A 21,153-nucleotide genomic window follows, 5' to 3' on the forward strand; every position below is an offset into this window, starting at 1 on the left:
CTCGTCGACAGCCGATGCTGCGACGGCGGTTGTTAAAGGAACTGCTGTGCCTCTCCCGGCACTCCTACTACTCACCCGACCTCTACTCCCTCGTGTAGACATCCTATAAAATCCAAAAAAAGCAAAACCACGCTTAGTGCACAACACAGTAGCCTTTTTCGAGGCACACACTTGCTACTATTAAGTCACAAGACACACTTAGTCTCAAAACATACATCTCTATTGTATATAAACATCTAAACATGTAAACACATAATCGAATCAAGTCCGCAAAGATAGCCACTCATTCTAGAACTCTCAAGGAACTCCTACCAGAAACCACGTTGATCAGGCGTGTTTCCAAGAGGACCTCAAAACAAGTTCACCGACTATGAATACTATCCAGGAAACTTAATCTCATGCTCACATAAATGCAACACACAAGTCACTACAAGGATTTACACATTTGGCGACCACTTTTGCCGACCAAAAAAATTTTGGTCGCAAAAAAATGACATTTGGCGACCAAATATTAATTAGTCGCGAATGATCATTAATTTTGGCGACCAAATTTTATTGGTCGCAGAAGGTTATATTTTGGCGACCAAAAAATATGTTGGTCGCAGAAAGTGGTATACTTTTGCCGACCAACTACAAATTTGGTCGCGGAAGATCACATATTTTTTGGCGACCAAAAATTTGGTCGCGAAAAACTTATTTTCAGCAACCAAAAAGAATTAGTCGCCGAATTAGTACTTTTAGCGACTAATATTTTAGTCGCTGTTGATTGAGATTTGGCGACTAAAAAAATTTGTCGGCGAAAGAACCTATTTTTGCGACTAATTTGAGAGTTTGGTCGCCAAAAGTTTGGGGGGAAATTTGAAACGTGGGGCGGGAATTGAAATTGAGAAAAGAAATTCCAGATTGGGGTAATTTTCTACTTCACACGCTGGTGATGCATCAATCAAACCCAGATTGGGGTAATTTGGTTTAACTCGTCTCCTCCCATTCCCTCTCTGTCTCTCTCTCCCTCTCTGTTCTTCTTTCCTACCCTCCCTCTTGCGCTCGCTCCCGACGCTGGCCTCGATTTCTACCTCTCCCCCATTCTCTCTCAGTGTCTTCAAGTCGCAATCCTCCCACTCGCAAGGTAGGGTTTCTGATTGTGAATCGCGACATTGTGCTTCGATTGGGTCACCGAAGGCTAGGGTTTCCACCACCACAGCCACCTTCATCATCATCAGCTTCCTCAAATTCTACATTGACGCTGCTGTCTTCTCTTTCTCTCTCTGCTTCGAACCCCCATGGGAGCTCTCCGGTACCTCTCTCCCTCTCTCTCTCTCTCTTTCTCTCTATGCTTCTCTATGCTTGAAGTAAATCGATATTTGTTGGTGGAATTGAGGTAATGGTAAAGACTGATTGAGGTAAATCGATTGTGTCTTCAGTCAAGTAAATCGATTACAGAGTGGAATTGAGGTAATGCTTTTCTATGCATTTGAATTCAAAAACATGTATTTGTTGTCAGAAAAGTTGTGTATTGAGTTTGTTTCATGTATTTGGATGTAATTGGGGTTCTGCTCCCTGTTAGCATCCTCTCAGCATGTCATACATCTGCACTACCACATAAAAACTAACATCCAATAACGTTATCATTACGTTATATGTTTGAACCAACTTAGGGTTCATGTTTATTAAGTCCAGCTTTGGACTTTACCACTAATATCACCAGCTGGGCAGCTAGTAAGAAAGAAAAATTTAAGGTAAATATATTATTTTGATTTTCAAGAAGCAATGGTAAAACCAAGAAAAAAAATGAGAGAGCTAGGGAACATGTATGAAGACCCAAAACTCTCCAGCAATAGGAAATTCATTTGAAACAAATACAAAAACAAGAGGAAATGGAAAATGTTTTATGTAGAAGAAAGACCTGTCTTCTTGGCTCAAAATGTATGGTCAGGGTGTGTACAAGGAATGGATCTAATGAAGGATCATCTGGTTTCACTGGTCGAAAGGATGAAAATGGTATTCTCACCTATTAAAACAAATAGAAAAGTTGTAAAGATTTACACTAGTAAAATGCAGGTAAGAGAATATTCCTTCTATGGTTGAGTTTGTTTCATAGAACAGATCATTGATGTTACTTGTGTGTTCAGAAGGTAAATTGGGAAAATAAGGGAATATTCCTTTTTTTTTTTCTTTTTTTTTTTGGTTTCTCTTCTTCACTCCTTGTTATATCAACATCCTCATCTGAATATGAAAATTTTCTTTTCAGTGATGATGTTTTTCCATAAATGTATGGTTAAAGCAGAATTGTTGATGTGTGTATATTGAATCGGTTACTTCTATGGTTCTGGGAGCTCATTCTCTGGTGGGATACCATACCGCTACATCTTTGAATTGATGTGCTGCTAATTATTGTGTCAGAAGTTTCTAAAACATCATCATCTGACCACAAACATAGGTTTATTTTATTTTATTTTATTATTAAATATATTTGCTTTTAGAAATGGCATGGAATTTTATTCTTTTCTAGCAGCAGTATGCAAATACTGAAATAATCACCAGGTTTATAAACTCTAGTCAACAATATTGGTGTTTCATCAGATTCATAAAAGATGGAGTTTGTTGCGACGACCATTGGTTTATTTAATTTTATAATATATCTACATGTTCAAGTGTCAGTTAAATGCATCTACAATTTACCTAGCACTTTAACAGTTGCAAAGCTAATCATATCAATTGGCTAAGAATCTTTTGTTGTCAAAATTTTCAATCTTATTTTATTTTTCTTATTTGAGTGCAATTAAAGTCATAGCTAATAATATTAGATTATTTATGGTAAAACTTCTACTTTCTTTCCCTTCTTTAAAAAAACTTCAGTCCCATTTCACTTTGTTATAATACTCATTAGTCTCCATCTCTCTCTCTCTCTGTTAGATAAGCATCTCTCTCTCTCTCTCTCTCTCTCTCTGAAGTCAAAATGCATCTCCATCCATCTCCATCCATCTCCATCCTCCTCTCTGTTCTTCATGATCACATTGATCTTCATCTTAATCCATATTCCATTATCCGTGCATGCCACTGACGAACAATGTCTAAACTGCAGCAAAACCTTCCAGTGTGCAAACATGCAGAACATTGATTATCCTTTCTGGGGAGGCAACAGACCAGACTACTGTGGTCATCCGGGCTTCCAACGCGCAGAATCTGACTCTGTTTTTCGGCTGCAGCCAAATTCCAGTTCTACAACTGGGCAGTTCTGGGCAGTTCAACTGCAGTGTTAATGGGATTGATGACAGAAATTTTTATCTGACTAGAAGCACACTATTCTCCAAAAGTATGATAAGTTGTTTTTCAAGTGTCATAGTTCCAGTCTTTCAATTTGCAGCTCAGGCTCTGGAGGGTAATTCATCTTCTTCAACAAGTCTAAAGGCAGCTCTTGATAGTGGTTTTGGGTTGCAGTGGTCTGCAAATAGTGATCTGTGCAGTCAATGTGTCACATCGGGTGGGCAATGTGGGTATGAATCGGGTTCAAGCTCATTTACTTGCTTTTGCACAGATAAAGCTTATGCATCCTCATGCTCTGCAACTCAGAATGGTATGTGCAATTTTATTGGTTCTTTTTTGGGACCATAATTCGCCTTCAACAAGATTTTTCATAGAAGTTTTCTTTCTTAAAGTCTTTAATTTTCTTGAAATTTTCCTTTTTACAGATTGTTTTTAGAAATTCATGTTGTTAATTTGCTAATATTTTTGGTCTTGCACATATTTATAATGGAACTTGTTCAGTAAAATTTGATTAAATCACTGTCTGTATTTTCTTATTATGCCACTTTCTGTTAAAAGCTTAAATCTGAGTGCACAATAAAACATACAATACACCTCACGATATCTCAGAGAGATTTAAAGTTTATTTCTCCATAAAGTTTTTACCAGCCTTAAAATTAAGGTGATGGCTTTCTAATAAATGTATGTTTTGCATCTAAGAAGTAATAAGATAGGGAACCAGATTCTCTATCCCACTCTCCTCTGTACTCTTGTTCCAAATCACTTCTCTATCACTCCATCTATTTTTCTAACTTTGCAGTATGAACTTGCCAGCCACAAAGTTTTACTTTATGTTTTTTTTTTTTAACAGGATCAACTAAAGGGCTCCAGATTTGGTTGAAAATTGGTATAGGAACTAACAGGATGTGTTCATTTCTGTTGGAGCTAGCAATATTCATAGAAACTGCCATGTTTTTGAGTTTTCAAACCACTCCAATGTTGTTCTGTTAATTAGATGTATATCTAGAGCTAATTTCACATTTTCTATTTTCAACAGCTCAGAGCTTTCAAGCTCATAATCTTCATGAAACTCAGATATTTGCCAAAATTGAGACAGTGGAGGTAAGCTAGGCATTGACATTATAATTGAATTCCTGAAGGAAATGATATGTTCTATTTTGCTGTTATATAATTGCGACTGTAGTGTATAGATGGAACTATCACCATTAACCTTAGCCCCAGAAAAAAAAAAGCTATTTTAGGAAAACCACTAATTTTTATGTTAAGAAAATAGAAATATTTAATAGTGAGGGAGTGGACACCAAATAGTGTACTCTAAACATTAGATTCAATTTAGAATTTCATGCCTTGGAAATGTCTGAGAGGGGAACCAATGAACAAAAGCAACCATTTAAGAAACACTTTCACTCCATGGGATATTATGGTGGTCTCTTTACATCAAAATTATTGCTACAAATGTGACAGTTTGATTTGGAGACTTCTGGACGCATACATGGATGGATTTTGTGTATGAATTTTTTGTCGCTGTTTTGTATCATCTCCTAGGTGGATAGTCATGATTAGCTCATTGTTTGAAAATAAAGCATCTATATTCCAATGTGTTTGAAAATAAAGCTCCTAGGTGTATCATCTCCTAGGTGGATAGTCATGATTAGCATATTGAGATAAAGCATCTATATTCCAATGTATTTTGACTTTTCCTGCCACTTATCTGTTGTGAAATTATCAACTTAATAGTGCTCGTTTCATACAAATGATATTTCTTGGATATTCATTGTTTGAAGAGTAAAAACATGTTTCCTCGCATATGCAATCTTAAATCTGTCTCCTTCATTTTAATCAGCATACATCAATTGCACATAGCATGCTTCACAAGTTTGATAGTTTGATAGTTGGTCCAAATGTATCATTCATCCTAAGAGTGCCTGTAATGCTTCTCCGATACACTTTTCGATCTAACTAAATTAATAACTAATACTAATAATTTTTGCATCCTACTTCCCTAAAGTTTCTCTTACTCCAAATAATATAATTATGTGAAGTTATCCATGGCATCTAAGCTCAGTAGTATCACTTAGCCACCTTGTACCCAAATCCCCTAGTCTCTATTGTCTAAATTTTTGAAATCAAATCTCCACATTTCTCTAAGGGGATCATCTCTTACTAGATCTGAAGTCAGAGTACCAGTCCAATGATTAAATTCCAGCTTCATCATCAAACATAAGATTATAATTAGTAGGAAGCCTTCAAGAAATTAGGAGGCTAATGAGTATGATCATCAATGGCATCTAGTCTGATCAAACCTGAAACAAAATAGATTATTTATGACATGAAAAGGAGGTTTAACGGCCCAAGGAAATTTACCCTTCAGCATCTTTTCCATGCTCTTAATTTACAACGCTACCGCAGATGCCCCTGATTAGAGTAACCGGACCTGGGAACCCAATTAGTATTGTGTGTTGGGCATGAAGTGTTTGAAGAAAGGGATGAAAATGGGATGTATAAATTACAGTTGATGATTATTTTGAACATAGTTCAATGGGTTGATTCTTGATACTGTAATTAATGGGTTATAGAATGGAAATAAGTTATTTTTCTCTAGTTTAAGTACTTAACTATAACTGTGTCGGGCACTTTAAACAGAATTGTGATGTCTTCTCTTTTAAGTAATACATCTAATCTTTTCCCCCAAGAAAGATCTTCATGAATCTCATTTACTAGGGAGTTTGGACATCCAACAGAATTGCTACCAAGGCCCCATTCTTCAAATAAGATACATTGCATAAAAACTGAAGATTTGAAGCCCTTTACCCCTACATTGTACACTCTACACACTTTGATTCGTTTCATATCCCCTCTTGAGCTGCTTGAACTTGTGCTTGGATGTTTTCTAGGATTGACCATAGTGAATATGCACTTCAAGTATCATCTAAAATTTCTGCTCTCTCAGTTGGATTATGGATTGCTGATTGTGCTTTTGATATGCTATCAGCTTATTTGCAACAGCCATATACTAAAGGAATATCATACAATATGTTTTGGGGAATGGAGGAAAAGAATTTTGATGTTCTTCTGTTTGAGAATATTTATTTTGAAGTTATTGAAATTGCCATGTGTTTTGAGCTAGATACTGCAGATCTATGTTTGTTGAAAGCTGTTAATGTCGCAAACATACATAAAGTAATGCAAAACCAGCACATTCCTCTAAGTATGGATATATCGAGGGAGATAGTAAACACTCCGATAAAAGTACTTTCTTGTTGCATCCATAATACTAACATGACTAGAGCTAACATATTGTTTCATCTTACTGAAGTGAGCCCCTTCCATCTTTTAGTCTTTGGAAACTTGTTTTCAGATTTGATGAATAAATATTTGCTTCACAAAGGCAATGTCATTAAAGGAACATCTAACAATACTCGTTCAGATGATGACTTTTTGATGCTTCTGCCTACTGCCCGGTTGTACTTACAGTCATCTTCCATGAAATATGGGGAGCAGTTTCAGATATGTATTGGAAATATATCTTCTTTCTATAGCAAGATTCTCTTGAGCAGTTTCTCAGACTGGAAGAGCTATGTTTCTGGGGACATATTTAAGCTAGAATGTACTGAGTTCTTGTCTCCATCTATGGAGGAACTTCTTAATCTTGTCTCTGACAGTCTCTTGGGAAAGGCAATTCTTATGCTTCGGTACTACTTTTCCTTGAACAGAGATGCTGTGAAATTGAAAAGGCGGTTGAAGTTATTTGATTCTGTTTGTCCACATTCTGGTGCACATGACATTATCCTAGATTGTGATGTTAGTGAGATTGATGCTTATTCACTTAACCAGTCTTTAAACCTTGTAAATAGAGTTGTTGCAAAGATTTACTTTTGTAGGATGCTTTTATTTCAAAAGGATAATCAGATTCAGTCTCTGCCGGGGGAAGATGGGAATATGAAGGAGATTCATTCAGAAGTGAGATCTAATAAAGAGGACTCATCAAGAATTCAGTTTATGAACATATTGGTGTGGACTTGGCAGTTGATTGTCAAGAAATTCCCCTCAAAGTCTGAGGACTCTGGAAAAGTCATTGGCACAAACTATTTCTTGTTCATGTTTTTGGAGGCCTTCATTCTAAGAAATATTCTAGAGTTAACTAGAGAGATGCATAATTGTCTTATCAAATTGAATTCTCTTCCATTCATTGAACAATTGGTGAGATTGTCTCTTCTTCATAGGTTTGAGGACCCTGCAACACTGAAGATGCTATGAAGTGTTCTTACTTTGCTATCTGATGGGAACTCAAACAGTTTACTGCTTCAGTTGCTGCTTGCTCACTCCCAGTTTGCACCTACCATACATTATGTTTCCAAATCATCTGGTGGTTCTCAGTTTGGTGTGATCTTTAAGCCTATGTCCAGCATTTTGAGATTACTTGTTGTTCCATCTACTGATCAAAGTGCACTTAATGTGGAAATGAGTCCACAAAATACATATGAACTGAGCATGAAACGGTTGGAAGTTGTTAAGTTACTTAGGGCACTGTTTCATTTCACGTCTCAGCAGTGTGGTTTTGATTTCAAAAAAGACATCAGTGTGAATTCTAGAGAATTGGTTTTCTTGCTTCTGTCTTCTTATGGTGCAACACTCAGTGAAGTTGACTTGGAAATATATGATCTCATGTTTGAAATTGAGTCTGCTAGTGAATCAAATTTTGGAAGCATTGCTGAGATGGATTACCTTTGGGGAGCTGCTGCTATAAAAGTAAGAAAAGAACGAGAACAGGAGCAGGATCTGTCATCTGTTAATATGAATGATGTTGAAGCAGTTGAAGAACGCCGAAGAAGTCAATTTAGGGAAAACCTTCCTGTTGACCCCAAAGTGTGTGCAACTACTGTGCTACATTTTCCTTATGATAGAACTGTGAGTGAGGGAACTTTATTCTTGTCCAAGTATCGGCATGATAATTCTAAGGTATTTGTCTGACTACAGTGAAGCTGAACTCCTCTTATGGCATATTCACCCAAAAACTCCTCTTATGGCATGCTGCAGTTTTCAACTATTTGTTTATATAATTTGTTATTGTCATTATTGTTGTTGTTATTATTGTTATTATGAACTTATCCATGGCCCAGTTGCAATTCTGATTAATTTGTTGATTTTATTCTACGCAGACACCTTATGTAAATGTTGAGAAAATACGAATATATGATCCTGTTTTCATATTGCACTTCTCAATTTATAGTCTGTCAATGGGTTACATTGAGCCTATGGAGTTTGCTAGTTTAGGGTTGCTCGCAATTGCATTCGTTAGCATATCTTCACCACATGATGAGATGAGGAAATTGGGTTATGAGGCTCTTGGAAGTTTCAAGACTGCATTAGAGGTACTTCTGTCTTTCATCAAAATTGCTGTTTATGGAATATGCTGTGAATACTGCAAAATTTTTCATAAATTTGGGTTGTTATTTGTTCTTCCTATTGTGTGTGTAATGTTAACAATTTAAGCTGGAATGAGGCTGCATTAGCGTTCAGTGTGCGATTGTGGAAGCACTTGCTTTTAGGAGGGTCAAAGTTTTGGAGTTTGTAGGAACATCTGACTACACCCCAAAACTCAACTCTGTGTTGGTGATCTGTTTTCTCTAGTTTGCTCTACGCAAAAGCATGCTTACATATACATATAAGTAGATCAATCAATAGGGCCAGCTAAGCTTTGAGGCCTGCCTGTTCAACCCATACAATTCCAGGCCAATATTAAATTGGGAACGGGCTGATTTGGACAAAGTTAGGCCCAAAAGTGAATTCAGCTGAGTTTGGGCAATAAATAGCTCAGCGTGTCCAAGGCCTGGCGCATTTTATATAAATGTACAAGTGATAATTTGAAGTTCTAATTTATTTATTTATTTTTATATTAGCCTAAAAAATAAAGAATTGTATATATCTTTTTTTTTTGGCCAATACATAATGACATAGATACATATGTGTTACTTAGAGAATTTGTATAGGAAAATATTCTATGTACATAAAATGGAAGAGAGAGAGAGAGAGAGAGAGAGAGAGAGAGAGAGAGAGAGAGAGAACATAAAATGGGAAGTATTCTACAAAACTATGTATGAGAATTTAATTATTGTTAAGTCAAAATCATAGATAAAAAGGCATTTTTGCCCATCCCTTCTCCCACCACCCTGTCCCCTTCTTTCTGCTAGCTTTAACACCTTGGCTTTCATCACATGCAAGCACACAAAATTTGTCCACAGAGTTGGAAATCCACACACACACACATATATATAAGTGCCATATTGGAGGAAAATAATATGAACCAGAGTGAGTGCAAAAAAGTTTAGTGCATATATTTAGTGTGCCGCTTCCTTCTCGGCACGAATCAACCACCTGACATGAATCATTAAAATACACATCGCCACATTGGTTGTGAAAAATGAATTAGAGAATGTGGCAATGGTGATGGGTATTTTAAGGGGAAGGGGTGGGGGTGGGGGTGGGGGTGGGGGACTAGGGTGGGTTTGGGAGGCAGTAAGGGTGGATTCAAGTGGATCGGGCGTGGCGACAGGAAGGGATATACATGCACAAATATGGCTTCTTCTTCCCCCCCCCCCCTTGTTTTTGTTCGATCAGTAAATAATTTCCTATACATACCTTTTAAAACAAAAGTTTCCATTTAATGACTTAACGTTAATGTATTTGTCATTTACATTTCCAGCTGCTGTCATCCAGTATTTTGTAGTGTTGGAGGAACCTTTTTTTTAATTTATTTTATTTTAAATTTCAGCTTAATTGTTGTAAACATATGTGGTCTGCCTTTCTTTCTTTCCCACGTTGAGAGAGAGAGAGAGAAAAAGATGCATAATTTTCTTTTATGCGTCAAATTATCTGTGAAGGTCTTTAATATTTCTCTGTTTTTGTTATTAGTTTTCCTTTAGTATCTGTAAGTTCTTTGTTCATAACGATTTCAAACTATTTATTACAGAGGTGTCAAAAGAGGGAGGGTTTAGTGCGACTTCGGCTTTTGTTGACGTATTTGCAAAATGGTATAGAAGATCCTTGGCAGAGGATTCCTTCTATCATTGCTATGTTTGTTGCAGAGGCTTCTTTCATATTACTGGACTCTTCACCTGATCATTATTTAACCATAAGTAACTTTTTGTTGCGCTCTCCGAGGGTGAATGTGAAGGTATCTGCTTTCTGACTGCAAGGAATCAGATTATGCTATTTTCATTTAGTTTAGCAGTTGGCCTTATAAGGTTTATATGCAATTCATTCATTTCTATTATTCATTGACAAGAGTCATATTCAATTAACTAAGAAATAGCTATATAATTCATGTCCTTTCTGCGTGTAACATGGATCAATTCTGAATTCTTATAGTATTTTTCGACTTTGGTTGCAGTGTATACCATTATTTGAAACTTTTTTTTGGAGCAACACTGTGAAGTTTAGGACACTCAGACTTTGGATACTTCGTCTCTTGTATGCTGGGCTAAATTCAGATGATGATGCTCAAATATATATCAGGAACAACATCCTTGAGATTCTACTGGCTTTTTATGCCTCTCCGCTTTCGGATTATGAGTCAAAGGAATTGATCCTTCAGGTAAATTCTAACTTTGTTTCTCATGCTTGTTACAAGGTTGCTTTGATTTGTGTAAAATATTGATTCACAATCATCACATTGAGGAGAGGTTTTTCTTTCTTCCCCTTTCTATGTTTGTAAATAAACTTAGAATCCAATTATTATTATTTAGCTGTAGCGATTTCCACTTGTTAAAGTATATGGTCTATATATGACTGTTACAACTTTATGCAGATATGTGCATGGAGATGTAAAGCCTGTGAACTTTTTGCTTGGTCCGCCAGGGACACCTGATGAGAAAAAACTGTTCCTTGTTGACCTTGGATTGGGTAAATTTTACCATATACATTTGTTCTCTGCAGTACAAATATAAGACACAGTACGATACTGAATTATGCCAGTTTTTCATTATTCTGACAACACATTTTGACATGCAGCAACTAGGTGGCATGATGGTTCTACTGGTCTACATGTTGATTATGATCAACGGCCAGATGTTTTTAGGTAAGCTAATGTTTCAATAATTTCTTTTAGTTCCTTTCTACTAATGTTTCACTTACTGTTGTTCTTACTTTCACTACTTTAAAACCTAGGTACCCAGTATTTACAGCAATCCTATAAAGTGAGCGGGTCATTTCCATTCAAGTGGATAAATAAAAAATGGAGGGAAGGATTCTATGTAACTGCCATGGCTATTGCAGGAAGTAGATGGGCAATTGTCATGTCTCGTGGGGCAGGATTTTCTGATCAGGTTCAGTTATAATTTTTGGAGCTTTGCTCAGTTAGAAAGCCAGTTTTGTGGTGAAGAAAACTCATGGTAAATTGTACAAGACTACTTGGCAGTATAGGCATTTTTGGGAGGATTAAATATTTTTGGTTGGATGTGTATGGATGACAAATATTAGTAGTTTTATTTGTTGATAGCTGCGCATGGATAATAAATAGTTATGTTTTAAATTGTTATGCTAGATGGATGTGACTTGTGAATGAAAACTTAGAATAGTTGTAGTGTCGAATGTTAATGATTCAGTTAATTTGAATGATGCTTTAAAATTATAGGTTTATTATGGATTGAATGAATTATTAGGAATTACAGGTGTATTGTTTTCCTGCTTTGGCGACTAATAATTAGTCGCGACATCCAAAATAATTTTTTTTTGCAAAAAATGACAATTGCCGACCAAGAGTTTTGGTCGCAAAAAATACATCTATTGCCGACCAAAACAGCTCTTGGTCGTGGAAACTCACTTTTGCCGACAAAAAATTTTGGTCGCGAAAAGTAACAAATGGCGACCAAAATTTTTGGTCGTGGAATGTCACAATTGGCGACCAAACTTTTTGGTCGTTGAATGTGACTTTTGGCGACCAAATTTTTTGGTCGTGAAATGTGTCAATTGGCGACTAAGATATTTGGTCGGGAAAATATCACTTTTCGCGACAAAAGTGTTTTAGCGACAAAATGAATTAGTCGCGGAAATTAAATATTTAGCGACCAAAAATTTAGTCGGCAAATCTAACTTTTGCCGACCAACCAAAATTTTGGTCGCGAATTACTTTTGCCGACCCTCAATTGGCGACCAAAGTAGCGACCAAAAAAATTGGTCGCGGATAACTTTTGCCGACCAAAAATAGACTTTTAGCGACCAATTTTTTTGTTGCCAAAAGTGTTAATTCTTGTAGTGAGTCCTAACATTCATGTTAACTATATGCAATGTCCTCACTATATGTGGTACACCCACTGTGGTAAAAACCACTTCCCACGAGCTAAAAGTATTCAAACCCGGCTCGCTTTGATACCAAGTTGTCACGCCCCACTTTTTATTACTCGAAATCATTACCAACTTCATTAATTTAATTCAATATCAGAGATAGCATGCGGAAAAACTCTTTAGTACAACGTATAGAAATAAACAACAATTCTCTTATCCGAATGCAAACTAACTACAACATGAGCATACTCAATAAACTGCCCGAGGGCTTACACCACTTATTTAAAAGAATCAAGAAGAATGATGTAACCCTTTTACAACAATGGCACTCCGCCAACACAAAAGAGGCCCCATGGCCAACAAATAAGAAGATCCGAATCTCGTAGCACCTCCGGCCTATCACTTGAAAAAAAGATTCAACAACGTGGGATAAACATATAGTCCAGTAGGAATCTCAACATGATCCTCAACAATAACAACTTACAGATAGCTATGATCATGAATGCTCGATCTCATACTAGAATAGCAATGTGACAGTTTATACAAAATATACATAAGTATGTACTTTTCTCGAAATTAGCCATTTCATTCAACGCTATAAGCGATTCATTTTTCTTTTCATTATCCCTTGTTCCCAAACTTTTACAACAATAACAACATCTTAGAAAACAATTACACTAAGCCCACTACCTTTCTCTCATTTTCCATACTTACAATAGATTTTCCTTTTTTTTCAAAACATACTTTCAAATACCCAATTTTCCTTTACACTTTCCCAAAATCTCATAATGGCATTTTGGTTTATTCCCAATACATTCATATCTATACATGCATGCCGTTAATAGAAAGGTGATAAAAAATCATCAACATGTATAAAATCAACAAATAAGGCAACTCGGCCCTTCAAAACTGTAACCATCGCAATCCATGATATACTCATGTATACTGAGACAATAATAATAAAGCTCTACTCTACCTGCCATAAGCACGGTAAGTTAAGGATACACCTTATAATCAAATGACTAGCTATATTCTTTAGACACAAGCTGGAAGGTAATGGTACCTAGTCCAAGTTCTCCAGGTGCTTGCAAGAAGGCACTGGTACCCCTCATTCTAAGCGCGGTATATAACACAAACCATCTCAATATAACAAAGCACAACCAATAAGTGTCACACGTACACATAGACTATTCAAGATACATGAGCAATGTGTTAAAATATATGAACACATAGGTGTGTGTAATACATCCCCTATCTCCTCCCACACACTGGAGTACATATATAATGCATCTTAGCACTTCATTACATATAATGTTCAATTGACACAGATGTAATGCATAAACAACAATTCAATACAACAATGTCATCCTCCACCGATGACCAAGGACAAGACCTCTAGATGAATGTATTCAATACACCTATTAGAAGACTCAACTGTCATGAGATCATAAACCCAACAACAACGTTAGTACGATAGGTAAAGGTAAAACCCCAAATATGGATATTCAACACTCAAGACATAATAGTTCAATTTCATATTCATTTTTCATTTTCAAAGTTGACTTGTTCCACCACTTATTTCAAAAACACTTTTCCTATTTCACAAAACCAATCCCATTCTTTTTATTTTACAAAATCAGTTCCATGGATAATAAAAGCCATAATCCAACTCGGTTCAATACATTCATTTCAAAACAACCCCAAAGCCATAGTTAATCCTATATGCATTAATACCTTCACCCAACTCATATTAACAATAGTAATTTACAATTATTGTTCAATCAACCTCCCTCTTTAATTTACCAAAACAAAGTACAATTTAGGCCTTTTTCTTCTTTCCATAATAACATGCTAATTTACACTCCAATTAACCCAAAGAACTATCAATGATAAAAATAATCATCTTCAACAACCAACCCTAGGTTCCCTCACATGGTTTTCAAAGAAATTCAACATGATATGATTTTCATGCAATACAAGACTACCACATGTCTATCTATAGATGGAGTATTGAAAAGGAACAAGGAGAATCCCTATCTCAAACGACGAACCCAAGGAAAAGAAGAGCCAAATTTGGAAGTGCTCTAATTCTAAAGTTTTTCAGAGCAAAACAAAGCCCACGCAACCCTGTGACTTTCTTACAAAGAGATTAGGGTAGGAACACCCAAGAACTAGATCAATCCCTAGAGAGAAGGTGAGTGTAGAGAGAGAGGGAGTCGAATCTAGGGTTGGAGACAAAAGGGGAAATCAAAAAGTGAAGAAGAAATTGCTGCTGCGAACTGATATATATGCTCCTCGCTCGAGCGAAGGAGTGGTCGCTCGAGCGACCAGACACAAAGAAACCTCGCTCGAGCGCACAAAGCCTCGCTCGAGCGAACAACAAGAAGCTTCAGGTCTGCAACCTAGAAGCACGCTCGAGCGAAGAAACGCTCGCTCAAGCGAAGAAGCCCAAAACATACAGCTCGCTCGCTCGAGCCAAGGTTGCGTCTAAATAAAACCTGAAGACACGAAAAGCTCGCTCGAGCCTACAAACCCTCACTCGAGCGAATAAACAACAACACAAGGCTCGCTCGAGCGACAAAGTCCTGGCTCGAGCGAAGAGGCCAAAAACTGGACAGCAGCCATATGCTTGCAATCACAACCAACCTGAAACGAACCTGCCCAAAACATCCTATAACTTTAATACAAAGTATTGAAGGACGGAAACAAGCTAAATACAACAATCCACATCTACGGAACCAAGTCCGGAATACAAAATAAAATGGTGGGAAAACTAGGATCACTATAATCTTGAGGGTATGTAATTTAATTTCTTGTGATAAATATTTGTGGGCGTTACAAGTACAAAAATCAAACATAAAATATAAAATATAATATAAAAAAATAATTACAGGATTTTGAAGAGACTCACGAACAAATTTTGTAAAATCTTGTCTATTCATATACTTTTTGTATATGTTTTTTGTATTTCTAATCTCAAGAATAGCATTGAAATAGCCTACACTTCTTGCATTAGGTTCATCTAATAGCTTTAGCAAACACAGATGTAATAAATTTCATAACACAAAACACAAACAATTGTGAGACAAAGTATCTAAAAAAAATGAAAGCAACGTCTAATGATAATATAGAAGCACACTTGACATTTTAATTGGAGGTATAACTAGATAAATTGCCATGGAAAGAGAAGACAGCCTTTATTTTTCATCACAATAATTACATAACTCAATATATAATTTTAATGTCTCTCATTCTTCCACACGTCTAATTCTTTATCAATATTAGAATGAATGCATGAACCAAAAAAAGGAGAACATTTGAGAAGACAAAGAGATGAGATTTGAGACCTTTCAATTGTTGAATTCTATTAATTAATAGTTATTAAGCTTCAATGGTCGGGTTTCTAATATGTGTTAACCATTAAAGCTTAGTTCTTTGGTTTCATCTATATTCACTTAATAATTTGAGAGTGGATATATGTCAAGTCATTATACAAACACTTGGCACATTTTTTGAGCATTATTAATGAAATGCACAATATAATTTTTTTTCTATTTTTTTTTCCGCAATTGCGACTTATTATTTTTTAATAAGAATTTATATTTGATATAGAAATTAAATAATATACAAATCTATCTATATATTATATAAGGAAAATGGGGTTTTTAGGGAGAAACCTTTTAGGAGCTCCAAACCCTCATTCCAAAATTATTAAATTTTCTTAATTTTAAACAATTAAGAAATTCCCAATGGTTAGCTTCCATTTACCTTTTATTTTACAATCCCACATCGGGAAAAGAAAGAAAAAGTGAATTGTTTCACTTACATAAAGTGAATCTTATACTCCCATTTATATAAGAAAAATGAGATTTTTAATGAGAAGCCTTATTATGAATATCTCATACTAATTTTTTTGATTTTCTTAATTTTAAATAATTAAGAAATGCTAATTGGCTTGTTTCCATTTAACTTTTATTTTACAATCCCATATAGAGGTTTTGATTTTAAAAATAATTTTGTATGAGGTTTTGAAACTCACATAATATCTCTCCTTAAAAGTATTCTTTTGTAAAATATATAGATATATCGATAATCTCAATGTTACTCTTGCTGCTCCTTAATATAAAAATTATGAGATAATTATGATAACTTTAAATTTGTATTTAAAACTTATAAATCATGGGATAGATTATCATAATTTTAAATTTAAATTAATAGATTGCTTTCTATATTTAGTGACAGTTTAAATTTTAATTAATTAATTTTTGTGTAAGCTAGTTGGTCATTTGACCTAACTAGCTAAGCTAATTTGTTTTTGGTTTGAATGATTTGATAATTTAATCGTGATTTTAGTAGTTTTACCAAAATATATTGGTTAGTTTTGTTTGATTCGAAATAAATTAAAGAACTGAGATTGCTTTATTAGAAATAAATTTCTTGCCCAAACAATTGTTAATTTTTATTTTACAATACTACATCAGGAAAAGAAAGAAAAAGTGAGTTGTTTCATTTATATAAAGTGAATCTTATAAAGGCGATTTTGGGGGAGAAGCCTTCTAGAAACTCCAAACTCTTATTCTAAAATTATTGAATTTTTTTAATATTAAACAATTAAGAAAATTCTCATTGGCTAGCTTCCATTTACCTTTTATTTTACAATCCCACATTGGGAAAAAAAAGAAAAAAAAAATGAATTGTTTCACTTACAAAAAGTGAATCTTATGCTCCCATTTATATAAATGATTGAATTTTCTTAATTTTAAACAATTAAGAAAATCTCCATTAACTAGCTTATATTTAACTTTTATTTTACAATTCCACACCAGGAAAAGAAGGAAAAAGTGAATTGTTTCACTTTCATAAAATGAATCTTATACTCCCATTTATATAAGCAAAGGAGATTCTTAGTGAGAAATCATGTGATCAATATCTCACACCAATTTTGTTTTTTTATATTCTTAATTTTAAACAATTAAGAAAATCGTCAGTGTCTAGCTTCCATTTAACTTTTATTTTACAATCTCACATAGAGGTTTGATTTTAAAAATAATTTTGTATGAGATTTTGAAACTCTTACAATATTTAATTTTAAAATAATTAGAATCTCACATCATGAAAAGAAAGAAAAAGTGAGTTGTTTCACTTATATAAAATGAATCTTATACTCCAATTTAATATTGTAGTATTATGCATATTTCAGTTTAAGATGGTTTAAATTTTAAAATAAAATTTAAAAGTTGTAATTAAGTAATTTTGTTGTAAATTGGTTGGTCTTTTGACTTAGCCGATTAGGCTGAATCGTTTTCGGTTTGACTGATTCACTGGTTTTACAGCGGTTTTAGCCATTTTATCAAAATATATTGCCTAGATTTGTTTAATTTGAAATAAACTAAGATTGACCTTATTAAAAATTGAACAACTAAGATTGGTTGATTAGAAATGAACTTCCCGTCCAAACAATTGTTAACTTTTGTTTTACAATCCCACATCAGGAAAAGTAGGAAAAAATGAGTTGTTTTACTATATAAATCTTATGCTCCCATTTAATATTGTAGTGTAGTATATGTTTCAGTTTGAGACAGTTTAAATTTTAAAATTAAAATAAAATTTAAAAGTTTTAATTAATTAATTTTTGTAAAAGTTAATTGGTCCTTTGACCTAGCCGATAGGGTGAATCGTTTTTGGTTTGACTGATTCGCTAGTTTAACCGTGATTTTAGCAGTTTTATCAAAATATATTGGTTAGATTTGTTTGATTTGAAATAAATTAAAGATTGACCTAATTAAAGATTAAACGACTGAGATTGCTTGATTCAAAATAAACTTCTCGCCCAAACAATCGTTAACCTTTATTTTACACAATTCCACGTCGGAAAAAGAAAGAAAACGTGAGTTATTTCACTTATTTATATATTATATAAGGAAAAGAGGGTTTTAGAGAGAAGATTTCTAGGAGCTCTAAACTCTCATTAAGAAAATTCTCATTAGTTAGCTTCCATTTAACTTTTATTTTACAATCCACATTGGAAAAAAAAAAGGAAAAAAATGAATTATTTAACTTACATAAAGTAAATCTTATGCTCCCATTTATATAAATTATTGAATTTTCTTAATTTTAAAAAATTAAAAAAATTTCTCATTAGCAAGCTTCTATTTAACTTTTATTTTACAATCTCACATCGGAAAAAGAAAGAAAAAGTGAATTATTTCACTTACATAAAATGAATCTTATACTCCCATTTATATAAATTATTGATTTTTCTTAATTTTAAACAATTAAGAAAATTCTCATTAGCTAGCTTCCATTTAACTTTTATTTTACAATCCCACATCAGAAAAAAAGGAAAAAGTGAATTATTTCGCTTACATAAAGTGAATCTCATGCTCCCATTTATATAAATTATTGATTTTTCTTAATTTTAAACAATTAATAAAATTCCCATTGGCTAACTTCTATTTAATTTTTATTTTACAATCTCACATCAACGAAAAAAGAAAAGAAAAAGTGAATTGTTTCATTTACATAAAGTGAGTCTTATACTCCCATTTATATAAGCAAAATGAGATTTTTAGTGAGAAGCCTTATCGTCAATATCTCATACTAATTTTTTTTTTGATTTTCTTAATTTTTAACAATTAAGGAAATCCCGATTGGCTAGCTGCCATTTAGCTTTTATTTTACAATCTCACACAGAGATTTTAATTTTAATTTTATTTTTAATTTTGTATTAGATTTTGAAACTCTTATAATATATCTCCTTAAAAGTATTCTTTTGTACTCCCTTCGTTCCAAAATAATAGTCTTTTTTGGGGAATCTAACTTTTTTTGGTAGTACAATTATTGCATTTGAAAAAAGTTAATTTTCTAAAATTACCCTTTTGATAGTACATTTTTTGAGAATATCAATGTCATAATTGTACTTTTTATATTGTTTATTAATTTAAAAGAATGGCAAAACAGGAAATTTATATTATTTTTGTATTTAATTTTTGAAGAGGGACTAATATTTTGGGACAATGAAAAATGGAATAAGGGACTAATATTTTGGGACGGAGGGAGTAAAATATATAAATATATTGATAATCTCAATATTACTCTTACTACTCCTTAATACAAAAATTATGAGATAATTATAATAATTTTAAATTTGTATTTAAAACCTATAAATTTTGTGATAGATTATTATAATTATAATTTTATATTGTGTCAATTTTAAATTTAAATTAATATATTACTTTCCATATTTAGTGGCAGTTTAAATTTTAATAAAATAAAATTTAAAAGTTTTAATTAATTAATTTTGGAAAAAGTTACACTAATAGTCCCTATATTTTACCTCCTGTGTCACTTTGGTCTCTGTGTTTTCAATTGACTCGATTTTAACTTTTCATTTTTAATTTCGTTTCATTTTGATCCAATTGTTAGTACCGGTTAAAATTGTTAATGGAAAACAAACATGTGAAGGGCAATATGGACATTTCACTACCCTTTGCTTGTCTCAGTCTCTTCTTCCTCTTGGACTCTCTTCAACACAATCATCTACCACCGTTGCCTTCCTCCACCACCAAAATCATCCATAGCCAAGACAACTTTTGTACTACAGAGACGAGTTCGGAGACAGAGGCGAGTTTGTGACCGTTAGTCCATCTCTGGTCTTCCCAAACTCTCATCTCCGAACAGCCTACATTGCTCTCCAAGCTTGGAAAGAAGCTATATTCTCTGATCCCCAAAACCTCACAGCTGATTGGATCTGATCTGATGTTTGTAACTACATTAGAGTTTTTTGTGCTCGGACGCCGAACAACTCCTCAATCTTGACCGTCGCTGACATTGATCTCAACCACGGCGACATCGCCGGGTACCTCCCGGAGAAGCTCAGACTCCTCACAGATCTCGCATTGTTTCATATCAACTCGAATTGGTTCTACGGCACAGTCCCTCACAAGTTCAAGAACTTGAAACTCCTCTTCGAGCTCGATCTCAGCAACAACAGGTTCGTCCGAAAATTCCCTCGCGTGGTTCTGAAATTGCCAATTTTGAAGTTCTTAGATCTTCGTTTCAACGAGTTCGAAGGCAATGTCCCGAAAGAACTTTTCGAGAAAGATTTAGACGCAATTTTCATCAACTACAATCAATTCCAATTCGAGTTGCCGAACAATTTCGGGAACTCGCCGGTGTCGGTGATAGTAGTGGCGAACGACAAGTTTCGCAGATGTGTGCCGGCGAGTTTAGGGAACATGTCGAAGGCGTTGAATGAGATAATACTAATGCGGAATGGGTTGAGGTCGTGTTTGTCGGTGGAGATTGGGTTGTTGAAGGAGTTGGCTATGTTTGATGTGGATTTTAACGAGTTGATGGGGACTTTGCCGAAGACGATTTGGGGGATGGTGAAGTTGGAGTAGTGGCGGTAGTGGAGTGAGATTGATGATAGATGATGGAGGAGGACAAAAAAAAAGAAAAGGGTGTTGCAGAGATGGAATAGGATTTTACAGAGATGGAATTGGAATGGTTAGGATTGAAAAGTCTGTTTTACCCCCTCAAAGATGATCACATGTTGTCCACATGATTATTTTCAGTTAATTTTTTTAACAAAGGTTGTTGTCTAGC

General features: G+C 34.4%; 1 protein-coding gene and 1 pseudogene across 17 annotated transcripts; both read left to right on the top strand.

Moving 5' to 3' along the window:
• Positions 1–818: 818 nt before the first annotated feature.
• LOC114287559 (uncharacterized) lies at positions 819–11,890 on the top strand. 17 transcript variants are annotated; one of them, XM_082914375.1, is made up of 10 exons: positions 868–1,294; positions 3,083–3,574; positions 4,115–4,150; positions 4,301–4,365; positions 8,424–8,636; positions 10,235–10,438; positions 10,655–10,858; positions 11,072–11,166; positions 11,275–11,341; positions 11,431–11,890. In XM_082914375.1, exons 2-8 carry the CDS (start codon positions 3,316–3,318, stop codon positions 11,129–11,131), a joined length of 1,041 nt encoding a protein of 346 aa, XP_082770501.1. In that variant the 5' UTR covers positions 868–1,294; positions 3,083–3,315; the 3' UTR covers positions 11,132–11,166; positions 11,275–11,341; positions 11,431–11,890. The 17 variants fall into 17 exon arrangements, with proteins under 17 accessions (XP_082770496.1, XP_082770501.1, XP_082770511.1 ...); XM_082914376.1 differs by having other exon boundaries at positions 951–1,452; XM_082914372.1 differs by lacking the exon at positions 4,115–4,150 and adding an exon at positions 7,488–8,223 and having other exon boundaries at positions 972–1,294.
• On the top strand, positions 11,269–20,948 carry LOC114271175 (leucine-rich repeat extensin-like protein 7 pseudogene; annotated as a pseudogene).
• The last annotated feature ends 205 nt before the right edge of the window (positions 20,949–21,153 follow it).

This window comes from Camellia sinensis, chromosome 2 (assembly GCF_055761805.1).
Source record: "Camellia sinensis isolate YWXY chromosome 2, ASM5576180v1, whole genome shotgun sequence".
NCBI classification, from domain to species: domain Eukaryota; kingdom Viridiplantae; phylum Streptophyta; class Magnoliopsida; order Ericales; family Theaceae; genus Camellia; species Camellia sinensis.

Excerpts from the sequence above, each read along its gene's own strand:
- LOC114287559 (XM_082914370.1), top strand. The coding sequence starts at position 6,148 with ATGTTTTCTAGGATTGACCATAGTGAATATGCACTTCAAGTATCATCT.